General features: G+C 58.4%; 1 protein-coding gene and 1 long non-coding RNA gene across 2 annotated transcripts in view; one reads left to right on the plus strand and one right to left on the minus strand.

Annotated features, from left to right (window-relative positions):
• The first annotated feature begins 242 nt into the window (after positions 1–242).
• Positions 243–8,847, plus strand: LOC309608329. Its single transcript, XR_014232805.1, has 3 exons — positions 243–1,249; positions 7,676–7,783; positions 8,404–8,847. It is a non-coding gene; the product is annotated as an uncharacterized lncRNA (long non-coding RNA).
• BSN (bassoon presynaptic cytomatrix protein) overlaps positions 1,878–14,250 on the minus strand; it is a 92,225-nt gene continuing 79,852 nt past the window's right edge. The window contains exons 6-12 of the mRNA XM_082347990.1: positions 10,887–12,963; positions 9,764–10,581; positions 9,537–9,636; positions 8,855–8,986; positions 8,547–8,601; positions 8,077–8,169; positions 1,878–5,865 (exon numbers count right to left, since the gene is read on the minus strand). Of these exons, the coding sequence (XP_082204116.1) occupies positions 8,561–8,601; positions 8,855–8,986; positions 9,537–9,636; positions 9,764–10,581; positions 10,887–12,963 (3,168 nt within the window). The 3' untranslated portion in view covers positions 1,878–5,865; positions 8,077–8,169; positions 8,547–8,560. The remainder of the gene's footprint in view (positions 5,866–8,076; positions 8,170–8,546; positions 8,602–8,854; positions 8,987–9,536; positions 9,637–9,763; positions 10,582–10,886; positions 12,964–14,250) is intronic.

Consider the following 14,250-nt stretch of genomic DNA (forward strand, 5'->3'; position numbering starts at 1 on the left):
GAGAGGGGTTGGCGCTGTGTTAACGGAATAAAGGAGCGGGTCTGTAGGGAGGGGCGAGGTGTGTGAAGAACGACAGGGCCCACGGGAGGAGGGCAGATGAGGCCGGACGGGGGTGGGCCCTAAGCATCCGGGGGCAGGTCCTGAGAGGCTGCGGACCGAGGACTCTTCGAAGACGCGGGGGTGGGGGGTGGGGGCGGGGCTGAGCCCTGCGAGGGTAAAGTCGAGGAAAAGAGAGGTGAGGGGCGGGGGCCTGAGAGGCAGGCAGGGTGCAAGCCAAAGTCAGCCCCAGCTGGGGTCTCCCGCAGGCCGGAGGCTAACTGTCGGGTCCTTCTGGTCCATTACGAGGCAAGCATTCACCAGATGGTGCCAGGCCCTGCTCTGGAGGGGCTCTCAGGCCGACGAGGAAAGAAGGGCGGAGGTGTGCTCCTGGCAGAGGGCGCAGAGCTCGAGCTCCGGGGCGTGGGGTAAAGAAGGGCGGGTGCAAAGTTCACAGGGTGTCGCCTGGTCTTATCGGCCACCAGGCCTACCCCAGAAGCTATCTGCCCCTGCAGCCCTCACCCGCCCCGCTCAGTGGCACCTTGCTGGGGATCATGAGCGCGTGGGCCTCTGTCTGCCTTCCCAGGTCTCAGCCCAAGTTCTTGGGTGTAGAGGGCCTGGTGGGGTCAGGCTCCACCCAGAACCAGAGAGCTTCCTGTGGAAAGAAAAACCTGGGCAGGCAGGCTCCCTCAGGACAGTGGCACTGGACTGGGCAGGTTACAATGGCAGAAGAGGGCAGGAGAGGCTGGTCAGGCCAGCAGCAATGGATGTCCCCTCCTCCATATACCCTGAGCCTGGCTGGTCTTCCACACCTCAGGGCCTTGGCTCCCTGCGCCCTGCCTTGCCTTTCACTGAGATCCCACTTGACTGGCCTGCAGCTTCTCCTTCCATTGGACTAGTTAACTAAAAACAGTTTCCACTTTCTGAGGCCACTTACTTGTGAGCATCCAGTGTGTGCAGGACTGTTAAGGCCAGAACTTGGAGCAGAAAGAGTGGCCCCAGCCACCAATCTGGGTGGAAAGTTGGAAACTAGGATGTTCATTACAGCATTGTTTATAACAGGAAAACTGGGAACATGGTGCCTGTCCTTGAGGGCGTGTGCAGTGGACTGGCTGTAAACTCATGGTGCAGCTCTCTGGAGGCCGGGCACTGGAGGATGAACATCTAAGTACTTGGAATGAATGTGTAGAAGTAAACAGGAGGCTAGAAAACAGTAAGTACTGTGCCTTCTGGCTTCTGTTTAAAATGAAAAAGAAAAACACAAACAGGAAGGAAAGACATGCATCAAGCTACTAACTTTAGGGAAGGCCAGAGGTGAGGCTGATACTCATTTCATTTACCTGTGTTTTAAAAAATTTCTAGCAACTCTGGGTTACTTTGATAAGGAGGCGCTCCCATCCTGGGGAAGGACTAAGATCTAGCAGCCCCCAAGAGTTTGGGGGTTGGAGTGGACACAGCAAGGCAGACAGGTGTAGGGCTTGTTGGCAACACCAGGGGGCAGCACCTGCTCACCTGCTTCCCCAGGGAACCAGGCCCTAGAAAGCTGTTTGTGCAGCCCGGACACTCAAAGGCTGTGGAGGCACAGTCGCTCAGCAGTCTGTCCAGTGAGCTAACTGCTCCCTCCAGGTCCAAGCATTAAACCTGCCTTGGGGCGCCTTTGTGGAGAGGCCCACTGTCTTTGGACAGGTTGGTATGAACTCAGCCCTGGCCTTGCCAGTACTTCTGCAACTTTGCCTTTTCACTCTTTTCCCTTTAACTGTGAAAAGGCAGGACTGTCACAGTTTGGGGATTTGTTCCTCTGCCTACGCCTTCCCATTTCAGAAACCATCCCAGAGACAGTCTGTAGGTTGTTTATATCAAGTCCTTTTATTCTGATACCACAGAATTACCTTGTTACAAATACAGGGGGAGGGACACTGAAGTACCACGAGTTCTCACAGAGCACAGGAGGACGGCACACGATTCACAAGGTCATGTGGAGGACTCGGGTCATTCATTGCACTTACAACTGTAAACTTGTTTGTTTGACTTTGTACAGCACTCTTCCCCCCTCAAATAAAGAAGGAGAGAAGGAAAGAAAGGGAGAGAGGAAAGAAGGGAGGCAGGGAAGGAGTGAGGGGGAAGCAAAAACAAGACATGGAAGCTAGCAGAGGAAAGGCATTGGGCGGCCACCACTCTCCAGGGCACTGCACTTAGAGAGAAGGAGCTGATTTGATCCCAGAGGCCAAATGAGGCAGACACACACACACATACACATTCACACACTTGTTCACATGCATACACACACAATATCTCATGACTTCCATGGCTCTCCAGTGCCACCCCAGTGCACATGGCAGCAGGGCTGCTGGTACCCAGGGAGACAGAAATGATATCTCTGAGGAGTTTCAGTGGGTCAGGCCTGTCCCTCTGACCCTGTTAGAGTCCACAATGACAAGTATTTACAGAATGGGGGGAGGGGGCACGAGGGCAAGGGAGGGGCCAACAGGCCAGGACCTTGTTGTCATGGCAAAGAATCTGCCTGGAAAACTCCCCACAGGCTCCAGAAGACAGGCCATAGTTGCTGCCACTGCTGCCCACTCATCATGGGCCCTGAGACCACCCTCTCTTCCCAAGGACTAAGTGGATGGTGGGGAAGGGGGGTGTCACTGTGAATGCATTAGGCCCTTAAGTAGACAGAGGCGGCAGTGCCCTTGTTCATGACACTGGGTCGGGGGAGGGTGTAGAGAAGGCCTGGACTGCATCCCAGAGAACCCCTTGCCCATGTGGAAATGTGCTTGGTGCTCCCCACTGCCCAAGGCATCGAATGCTGGTCCCTCAGCCTCTGGACCCCAGAGCCACAGCTGTATCCACACAAGGGCCAGGACACCTGTGGCCCAGAGGCCTGCTCCAGCCACCTTCACAAGGGGTGATAGGTACAGATGTGTCCTGTGGATACGCTGGGGGTTAGGGAGTGGCAGATGTCAGAAATTTCAAACTCAGAGAGCTTGGCCAGAAAGGAGATTTGCTGAAAAGTCAACATTTGAGAGCGTGAAACTAGCTTTGATGGAGGCTGACCTGCTGTCATCTCCCTGCCTGTTCCCTGCTCCTGGTCCCATCCCTTGGCCTTTTATGGGGAGGATCACTGCATTAGTCCCTCATGTATCCAGCCACTAGGCACATCCCCACAAAGACCTGGCCCTGGGTGGTCAGAGGTGCCAGATGGTGGCCTCCTTCAGCCCTTGCACAGACGGCCTCATACAGCCCAGGCCTGATCTCTGGGATGAGGCAGGTGTCCCGTTGGATGGGTGAAGCCCAAATCCAGAAGGGCAGGGTCTTAGGCCCAACACAAGGGTTGACAGCCTCCTATCTCATCCACAGCTGCCAGAGGTGGGCCAGGATCCCTCTCTGAAGGGGTTTGTAGACCTTATAGGAAAGGATGAGAAATGTGGACCCCTGAGAAATGCATGGTGCAAACCAGAGCACTCTGGAGGAAGGCCAGGCCTGGAGGGGTCGGGCAGCTACCACCTGCCGCACTCTTGGCTCAGTCGTAGAGAAGCTGATGAGCAGTGGGATACTTAGGCTTCAGAGATAGGGGCTGGCAGGGAGTTTAGGTCCTGGAGGCAGATGCAGAGAGTGTCACAACAGAACCTTCTGTAAGTTTTGTTATTGAGAAGCTTCCCAAGAAACTCAGCTTGAAGCCACTGTCTATGTGAATAGGCACTCTGATCAAAGATGACACTGTCAGCTGTCCTCACCACAAATGCCAAAACTCCAGCTCTTCCTGAGCACTCTCTGGCCCCCTGGCCAGATCTCCTGGCTCACAGACCTTTGAGCCTCCCAGCCACAAAGGAGAGGCACGGAGAGGTGCAGTCAGGAGCTGGGCCCTACCCTTGGCCTCTGTCTCTCTGGCTACAGACGCAGCCCAGCTCTGCTCTTGAGCAGTGCCCCGCTGGGAAGGGGCGGCCAGATGTCTCTGGCTCAGGGCTTGGGTAAGTGGGGGAGTGACTTACAGATGGAAATCCTACAGCAAACCTTCAGAATGTTCACACGCACACATCCTGTGCGGGCTCCCACCACGTGTCTCCTCAGAGACATCTTGGTCAGAGAAACCTGCAGGGGGTGTGGGGCCTTGTCCTGCCGGGCCCACAGCCTGGCATGCTTGGGCAGCAATTCCGGCGGGTCCTCACTAGCTCGTGCAGAAGTTAGCTAGAAGCACTCCTGAAGGAGAGGTTCTGAGACAAAAAGAACTCCAAGCAAGAGGGTCGAGCATTGAAAATGGATGAAATCGTGCAAAGAGGCTGCGAGCTGTGCATGCTCCACTGCGGGACAGGCGGTGACTCGCCTGGCAGCAGCGAGTCCTGCCACAGGTCGAACATGCCACAGACTGAGAATTTCACACACACGGTGGGAGCGGGGGAGGGGGAAGGGAGCGAGGGGTTTGATATGAGCATATCTATCCAGTTTCTCAATTGCAGGTTTGCAATTAACTCCTTATACATAACACGGAATTTAATAAATATTAACAGTTGTCTTTGAGGGTTTATATTTCATTGCATAGAACGTTAGAGATGAGACTTGTGGCTGTGCCCAAGGTGAAGGGAGGCCCCTAAGGGAAGGGCCTCAGGGAGGAACACCGCCCAGTCCACCAGGTGGATGGACAGCGCCACACTCCCCAGCGCAGGGCCCTGGGCCCTTCCCTTGGCTGGCAGAAGCCCTGGCCCCTCTGCTCTGAGCATGTCCACTGGTGATGGCTTAAGAAGGACTGGAGTTGCACGGTAAACAGAGGCGGGCTGAGGGGCCTCCCTAGACCCCGCCCTGGGGTTGTGCTCTTGGTGGCCTGCTGCCCACTATTGCTTCTAAGTCAATATTCTCCCTGTGCTGAGCAGGGGCAGAGCAGAGAGGGAACCAAACCATCAGTCACAGGGTGGTGGTGGAGGGGAGAGGCAAGGAGGTGAGCCGAGAGAGCGAAGAGAGAAAGGGTCGGGGGAGAAATAAAAGAACAATGTTTATGAGGTATACACTTAAATCAAACTGAAATGATTAAGGCTGTTCTTGAAATCAAAAGAAATCCCCAGGTGTACGAACGAGGAGCCGGCTGGTCGAGACAATGGTGGTGCCGCTGGGATGCTCACGATGACTGGGGGTGATGGCTTTGAAGATAGTGGCGGGCGTGCTAGCACGCGGCCACCCACGGGCTGGGAGAAGCCTCAGCCAGCGCCCACGCTGCTTTTCGGTGCTATGGCCTCTTATTTCAGCGATGAGACAGTGTTAGGTCCTAATGTTTGTAAAGTTCTCCCAATCCCACGCTAGCCACATGGAAGTCTGCTCCGGTGTCACCCAGGGGGCAGGGTGAAGGGGGCAGGGCCCTGTGGCCACAGAGGGATCTGAGCCAGCTGGAATGTGAAGGAAACAGAGCCCGGGGCCCCCAGCCCTCAGTCAAAGCCCCTCTCCAAGGCTGTGGAAAAACTTCTGGCATTGTGGAGGGAGGGCAGCGTCCATCAAAAACAGGCTGCGCGCGCCCAAACTCTGTGTATAACGCATTGGTAGCCTGGCTGGCCAGGCCGCAGAAGGCGGCTGTGGGAAGAGCAGCAAGACTGCCGTGTGGCAGGGCCTGCAGAGAGGGTTCCTGCCTCCCAACGACGGCTACGCCTTGAAGGTGGTGCCCTGAGGAGAGCAGGGTCTCTGGAAAGACAATCACAGGTCCCCCTGGGCCAATGGTCCCACTTGACCAACAGATGTTTCACCCCGGCAGCTGCTGTTAGAAAACATCCCGTCCTCAACTGAGGCCCGCCTGCCACGTCCCACCTGGTGTGAGTCTTTGGGCCAAGGTTTGCCAGATTGTAGATGCTTGGAGGAGAAAAGGAGGGAGGGGGGAAGGAAACAGGAAAGACAGAAGAATTTTGTCAAGAACTGTGGACAGCTGCTTCCCGCCCACACTCCTTCCAGCTGTCTGCCACATGCTGACGGCCTGGCTCCTCCTCACCCATGGGATCCCACCCCACTGAGGCTGGGGGAGAGGGGTGCTTGGGCAGGTTTGAGGTCATAAAGAGAAGATCAGGAAGAAAGAATCAGGTTGGCCAGGAAAGGCCATTTCTTTAACACAAGTTGCTTTTTGTTTCTTAAGAGTGAGGGAGATGGGATTTTGTTTAAAACAACGAGCCTCTCCCAGCCCACTTCTGAAATTTCCACAAAAGACACCAGGAGATAGACACTCACAGAAGCACTGACCGCTTGGCCCAATCAGCCAAATGCCAGAGCTTGAGGGTGATTCTTTTAATTACAAAGTTAGTGGTCTCAGTAGCCCACGCACATCGTGTGACAGGACACAGAACAAAAGGAACCATGCCAGTGGTCCCTTTCCCTCCCTAGTGACACTGCCCTGGCCCTACACCCAAGGTGGGTCCTACCATAGACCTGGTCCATGGGCTGCCCCTCTTTCCCCTCCCTTCAGCACAACTTCTGATTTCATATCTGTTTCAGGGCAACTCAGAGGAAACATCCAGCTGGGTGGGAAAGTGTCAGGGAGCCCGCTGTCGTGGGGTGAAGGCAGGAAGAACACTGAGGTGCTGCACTGTGGCTACTCTAATTAGAATAAATTCTGGGCTCTTTACTTTCGCCTACAAAGCCCACCCCAGCTGGCTCCTGCCCCCCCGCCCCGACGTCACCCCGACCATCTCTCCCCTCCTCTGTGGCTCTAGCTGTGCTGGCCTTTTGTCTGTCCCTGAGGCCTATCTGTCTCATCAGAGCCTCTGCGGGTGCTGTTCCCTCACTGGGCACATCCCACAACAGCCTCTTCTCCTTCCTTGAGCCTTACCTATCATGGACCACTTTCTCTAGAGTGGCCCCCTCCGTGCCATAATCCTGCTTCCCTGGCTTCAGAACACTTACAACCTTAAGAAATTATCTTTTAATCTCATTTTTTAAAAACTTATTTATTCTCTCCCCCTCTTAACGGGCTGTCCGCTTCAGAGGGCAGGGACTTGGTCTTGTTCCCTGCTGGATCCCCAGAACTCAGAACAGGGCCCAGCACCTACCTAGGGCCTGACAAACATTTATTGAATAAATGAATAAATGGATGGGAAACTGGACCTTTCCAGTTTCCCCGCTAGTCCTCCAGAGATAGGTGGCCCTTTTGGCACTGCACCCAGCTCTCTCCCACAAGCAGGCCAGGCCTGGGCAAAGGCCCTTGCTGGCCCCAGCGCTCCCTCGTGATTTGCTTGTTGAGTGCCTGGCCCTGCCAAACACACGCCTGCTCACCATGAGAAGCACCCACACCTCCATACTCTTAACAGTAGAATTCGCAAAGGCGGGGTAGGAAGAGGACCCCAAGGCTATGGAATGGGAGGAGGTGGTCCCTGGCTGTGCGCAGAGCAGCACCAACAGCCGGCCTACCCTCCCCGCCATCCTGCATGATGTACCGCTTCCTCCTTCCCGCCCAGAGGCAAGGCCAGGTCCAGAGGAGGCTCTAGGCAGAGGCTTCGGATCCTGCTTTGGCCATTGCAGCCCAGAGAGAGCCAGGGCTCCCATCCTGAGGCCCTTCCACTCTCTCCCTGGGCTGACCTGGTCTGGAGCTGAGACTCATGTCTGGGTGACCTCCCTTTCCGCTCCATCCCTTTCCTGTCTGCCTCTCCACTCATTCTGCTTTTCCACCTTGCAGGTCTTGAACTCAGCCTGTGAAGCCAATTGTATCTTGACGTCACACCAAGGGCTGCTAAGCTCTCCAGGGTTTGAGGACTCCAGCCTCATCTGAATGTCTGGAGCAAAGGTACCAGCACTAGGCCTCAGGGATGGGGCTTTGGAATCAGTGCCCAGTGTACAGACCCCAAGTTGTGGGGCACGGTTGGCTCTGCCGGGCCCTTTCCCAAGGTTACTACCTGAGTCACCTCAGCCAGCTCAGTTGTCTCTGCCTCCCAGGTAGCAGCTGGGCCCATCCTAGCTGAAGGAAGCCCACCAGGTCCCTCCTAGTTCACACTTATAGGAACTGGGTCAGTCTGGTCAGCCAGGCCTTGGCCCTTCACTCCCTCCTCTGCCCCACCCAACCCTAGTCCTGATACTCACTGTTATACGCAGAGTCCAGAGCTGCGCCCAGGCCTCTGACTCCAGAGATTTTTCCACAGCAATGATATCATCTCCCTTCATTTCCTCAAGAGCCTGGGGAGCATTTACAGAGGAGGGCTGGGAGGAGCTGTATCCCAGGGGGACCCACCTACAACCTAATGTCAACTCATAGCTTTAGGAGCCCTGCTGGGGGCTAAGGGGTGGTAGAAAAGGACAAAGGGATGTTGGCCTTGGCTTCCCTTTGCTGGGGACCTCTACTGTGTTGGCCCCATGTTGGGACCTCTGCGCACAGGGTCCCTCTTCCTCTTCCTCCTCCCACTCTCATAGGGGAAGGACACTGCAGCTCTGGCCACATCACCCACTACTGAAGACCACATTCCTCCCAGAAGACCCCGCAGGACTTAAGAGCCCCGACTCGAGCGCCTCAGGCCTTTCCCAGGGGAGGGTGGGTACAGGCAGCTCATACTCACCCTGCAGGGCATGGTCACCAGAAGGAGGAGAATTTTTTGCCAAAAGCAGACACAGCTGTGACAGAAAAAGGAGAGGTCAGGAAGTCAGGCTAGGCTCCCTCCTAGTCAAGGCCATTTGGCACAGTGAAGCCAAGCTCAGCCTAAGGGGCAGGGACTACCCAGAGAACCACTAGACCACAGCAGGTGGGCCCTCGGGCTGGCCTGTGCCTGGGTGACTGAGCCCAGAACCATTCCCCAGACCCGACCTCTGCCAGAGTAGGGCCCTGGAGCAGCCGTCCACCCTGGACCTAGCTGTAGGCAGTGCGTACCTTCCGTCAGCTTGCCGGCCTGCTCTGCTGCCCCACCAGGGAGGATCTTGGAGAGCACACTCTCCCCGTCGGCACCTGGCTGGCCGGCAGGAGCCCCTGGGGTCCCTCCAGGCTTGGCTCCAGCCTTCATGCCTAGGGGTAAAGAAACCACCATCATAAGCTGTGCTTGGCCTGGCTCTTCAGGGTCTGAGTGGGAGAGCAGCTGAGAGGAAATCTCACAGGTACCCTGTGAGGTGGAGGGTGAGGAGAAGGATAGAGAAATAAAGAGAGGAAGGTAAGAGTGGGAAGAAAAGGGGTGGGAGGAAGCAGAAAAAAGGAGGTTGAGGAAGATAAAGAGGGAGAAAGGGAGGAATAGGCAGAGGAAGATGAGAAGGCAGAGGAGAGAAGGGAAGGGGAAGGAAGGAGACAGTAAGAATCCATGGTCCTGGCCCTGTGATCACCAGCACCTTCGAGATTCCCTGCCCAGAGCTGCCTGGGCCCTAATGTCCCAGTGCTGGTGATCCCATTGGCTCATTCTAACCCCAGGCTCGTTTCTGCTGGGGAGGCCTTCAGTGCACTGGGCACCTTCTCAGGGAGCAGTGAAGGCACGCAGTGCAGGGGAGCTCAGGGTGCCAGTCAGCACAGGGAGAGGGCAGCCCAGGTACTCTTGGTCATAGCCAAGGGCGTCCAAAGGCAGGCTCACCTGCAGGTCCAGGTCCTGGTGGTGGCTGGGCCTGAGGAAGTCTCCCCTGCTGGGGTGCTTTGGCAGTCCCTTTAGAGCCGTTCGCCTGCTCTGCCCGCGGCTGCAACACAGAACCCATAGCTGAGCTACCGCCCGTCAACTCTGCCCAGCCTGGAACCAAGGGGCTGTCCAAGCTGCAGTCCCAGCATCCACCCTGGGGAGGATCCACGTACTGGAGCCCTACTTACTGGTCCTGATGGCTGGGGGCCTGTGGCTGTTGAGGGCCCTGGCTGAGGCTTCCCTGCTGGCTGGCTGGCAGCGGGGGCCGGACCCCGGGCAGCTGGCTGGCCCTGCTGCTGCAGGCGGGCCTGCGAAGGGGCCTGCTGCAGAGGCTGTAGCCCGAGACCCTCCCGCTGCTGCTGCTGCTGCTGCTGCTGCTGCTGCTGCTGCTGTGTCTGCGGCTGGCGCGATGCTGTTGCTGAGGGCGTCTGCCTGGATGGAGGCGGCTGTGACTGCTGTGGACCTGGAGCTGCCTGCCGACCTTGCGGCTGCAGCTGGAGTTCTGGCTTTGGCTGCAGTGCAGCAGGCCCTGAGTGGGCCTGCCGGGAGCCCTTCTTGCTCTCAGAGGCATGATGGTAAGCTGATGGAACACGGGATGGCTGTGAATATTCACCAGAGCTGGGGTACCCAGGCTGACCCTTCTTCTGCACGGTTGGGGCAGGGCTGGGCTGAGGGTGAGGCCGGGCCTCATGGCGACTCAGGTCTCGAACGTGTGGTTTGGCAGCACGCCGGCCCGGCTCCTCGCCAGTGTGGCGGCCTGAGTGCCGCCCGTGGTCACCATGGTGTCGGTGTTCCTTGGCTGAAGCATGGCGGCCCAGGCCACCCTCATCGTGTGGCCACAGGCCCTCCTCGGGGGGCTCATCGTAGTCGTGGTAGCCGTGCCTGGCAGGGCCTCGCTTCTGGGAGGAGGAGGAGACTGCGTGGCCCCCGTGGTGCCTGAACCGGTCAGAGCGGGCATCCCGGGGCTTATCAAACCAGTCTGTCTCCTCCTGGCCCAGGTGATACGCTTCAGGGACCAAAAACAGAACACCATCAACCCCCGGGCTGGCCGCAGTGGGAGGCCCAGCTGAAGCCATGCAAGGAAAACAGAGGGTGGGCGCCACAGCCACAAGCGTAATGCCAGGCCCCAGCCCCCTCCCACAACCGGGCCAGGGCGCGGGTGCAGCAGGCAGGAAGGGCAGCCTGCAGCAGGGCCCACTGGGTGAGGCACCAGGCCAGCCCCACTGAGACATCTCAGGGCTCAGGGCCCCACGGGCGGGCAGGCCCCCCCGGTGCTGAGCATCTGCAGAAATCACCCCCAGCTGCCATTACCTTCGCTGTCGGAAACTACGCAGTGGGAATCATCCAGGATGTAGCCCTCCTCACACTTATACGCGTGGGCCCGTGGTCCATCCTTGACGTGCTCCTGGACGTCAGGCATGGAGTGGCTGGAGCAGAACTGTGGGCAGGTGTCCCCCGGGGGGAGGGTGCCCCCAGCAGGGTGGGGCCGCCCCAAAGGGCTGACGGGGCTCTCCTCTTCAGAGGCCTGGCTCCGCATGGGGGGCCGGGTCCGGCCATGGACCATGCTCAGAGATGAGGGCTTGGGGCCCGCTTTTTGAAGTCGCTCCACAGCCTCCCGTTCCCGCTCGTATCCCTTGGCCCGGCCACTGAAGTCATGGCTGGAGAGCTTCTCCCCGCTGTATGCAGATGCCACCCGGGACCGGCTGCTCCCAGTGTACATGCGGTCATCCTCCTCCACTGGGTCCCGGCTGGACACCCCGTAGTACCTCTGCTGCTCATACACATTCTTCTTGAGCCCGTAGGTGATTTCGTCCTGGAACTTCCTGCCCCGAGAGGCCAGGCTGCTGCTGACTGCAGGGGAGGGGTAGGAGGCCAGGTCTGACTCTACATCCTTGGCCTCTTCGATAGGTGAGAACTTGGAGATCTTTTGCTCCATGCCCTGCTTCCGGTGCTTGCTGCGCTTTGAGGAGACGGCAGCCGGGGCCAGGCTCTTGGAGGGATGCTTGGGCCCCACGGGGCCTGGGCTATACTTCTCTGCTCGAGCCCCGTGTCTGTAGTCACTGTCACTGTAATAGTGGGTGCTGGCTAGTCGGCCATTGCTCTCCACGCTCCTGTGATGGCCGCTCTTCCCACGGGGGTCGTAGGAGTCCTCCTCGGATTCTTCCTCCCCTCTGGTATAGCAGCAGGGCAGTGTGGGCCCCTCAAGGACACCTGGTTCTCCTGGCTCTTTCCCTGGACGCCCACTGCTGCTCGGCCCCAGGGGCTCCAGCCTCTGGCTGTCAGGGGCAGTGGAAGCACTCTCCTTGGTCAGCTCACTGATGTCGTCAATCATCACATAGTTCCGAGGGACATTCTGCTCCAGGCTGGTGTAGTGTGAGTCAGAGGGGTAGGTGGGGGCTGGGCTCAGGCTCACACCACTACGGTCACTGGCCCGTGGCAGCTCAGGGGCCTTTCCTTGTTCATAGCTGCTGCTTACTGCTGGGCCACTATAGCTGGTTTCAGACGAGGCTGAAGACACGGTCACGACAGGGCTGGCGATCACCTCATAGTTGGTGGGCACCTTCTGCTCCAAGTCGGCTAGTGATGTCTGGCGTGGCTTCTGGTGGGGGGTACGGCTGTCAGTCGGGACTGGGTAAAGGGTGCTCTGTGTGGTTGGCATGGGTGTTTGGGCTGTATAATGGCCTGTGGGACGGAAAGCCTGCTGGCTTGGCAGGCCAGGCTCAGCAGGGTAACTGGCGCCAGGAGGAAAGGCAGGTGCTGGGTACGTGCTGGGGCCAGGGTAGGTGGGTGCCTGGTGGGCTGGGAATCCATTCTGTGTTGGCCCACCGCTGCCTGCAGCGTACTGTGGCGCCGGAGGTGGGAACCGGGGTTGCTGGAAAGCAGTGGGGCCGGAGGGAGTGGCAGGAGCAGCGGCAGTGACAGGGAAGTCTGCGTACTGGCCAGCCGGAGAGGCACAGCCCTGGAGCCGCAGCTGGTTGAGCTCACTGTCTGACAGGTAGTCGCGATGCTCACTGAGACCACGCAAGGGCGGGTAGTCACGGCCACCCCGGTCTCTGGCCAAAGACTCTTTGCGCTGGGTGATCCCCAGCTCCAGGTACTTGAGCTTGGCGTCGATCTCCTTCTCCTCCTCGTCCAGCTCTGCCTGCTTCTTGCGCAGCTTGGTGGACTCGTGCTCCACCAGCCGCAGGTCCCGGTCCAGCTCCCGGAGCAGGCTGGCCTTGGTGGCAGGGACAGCGGTGGGCCCCACCAGCCCACGCTGCAGCAGGCTGGCCGCATACAGCTGTGGGGGAGCCTGGCCAGCCAGGGGCAGGTGAGCCTCCTCTGGAGGGGGACTAGGCAGTGTCCGCTTCACCTTGCGGACCAGGCCGTTGGGTGGCAGCGCCGACACCTGAGACAGAGGGAAGGGCGGGCAGCACTGAGACCCAAGGTGTGGGTGGCCTGGCAGGGCACAGGGTAGAAGAGCCCTGGCCTGGGCTGGGGTAGGGGCTGGGCTCCACACTGTCAGTGCCCTGATTCATCAGGCAGCCTTGAGGCCTGCCCTGCCCACCCACTGGCCTTGGAGGGAGGGCCTGTGATCATCTTACAGGCCTTCTCCTCCCCAGACCTCGGGACAGTGGGACGGGAGGAAGCAGCAGATGCCCCTCTGTGCTGGTGTCTAATACTGGCCTGGCACACAGCACGTCTCCAACAGGCTTGCCACCCTCCGCCTCCCACTGAGGGTACTGAGGTGAGGAGAGTACACGTCTGACGGCTCTGGGTTTGGGTCCTAGCAGCTGGCAGGGGCCAAGGGCAGTGGAGGGCCATGGACAGGAGTGGAGTGGGTCCTGGGCCCACCAGGTTCCCAGAGGATCATGGCAGGGGGCGCATGCTGACTGGATGTCAGGTGCTGCAGGCTCCGAGTCTTTTCTGCCTCCTGCCCTCCTCGTCTCTAAAGTGAAATGCAGTTCGGCCACCTGTCCACTCTCCTCCTCCCGCGGCCCTGTACCACCGTCTGTCAAACTGTGCCCTCGGTCTGGCCCCAGCTCCTCCACGTCCCTGTCAGCCTACCGCTCTCTGAGGCTGCCAGACTCCTCTAGGGCCTCTCCAGCCCTATCTCTGGCTACCTGGCTTCCCAGTCAGGGCTCCCTAACATGTTCTCCATGGAGTCCTCCTCACCTGCCCAAGGCTCCACATTGCCTCAAGGTCCACATTGCCAGAAGCTTTGTCCTGGGTCCTTCCATTGTCTCTACCTCCCAGGCCTCTGGGTTTTATGGACCACCCAAATCCCCTAAACACACTGGGGACTGACATCGGGCTTCTTACCTTTTGCCTTGCCAAGAAACTACATAAAAGCCTCCCACCTGGGCTTCCCTGGTGGCGCAGTGGTTGAGAATCTGCCTGCCAATGCAGGGGACACGGGTTCGAGCCCTGGTCTGGGAAGATCCCACATGCCGCAGAACAGCTGGGCCCGTGAGCCACAATTACTGAGCCTGCGCGTCTGGAGCCTGTGCTCCGCGACAGGAGAGGCTGCGACAGTGAGAGGCCCGCGCACCGCGATGAAGAGTGGCCCCCACTTGCCACAACTAGAGAAAGCCCTCGCACAGAAACGAAGACCCAACACAGCCATAAATAAAATAAATAAATAAAATTAAAAAAAAAAAAAAAAAAAAGCCTCCCACCTACTTTCACCATATGT

Source organism: Balaenoptera borealis (genome assembly GCF_965194805.1).
Source record: "Balaenoptera borealis genome assembly, chromosome: 12".
Classification (NCBI taxonomy): Eukaryota; Metazoa; Chordata; class Mammalia; order Artiodactyla; family Balaenopteridae; genus Balaenoptera; species Balaenoptera borealis.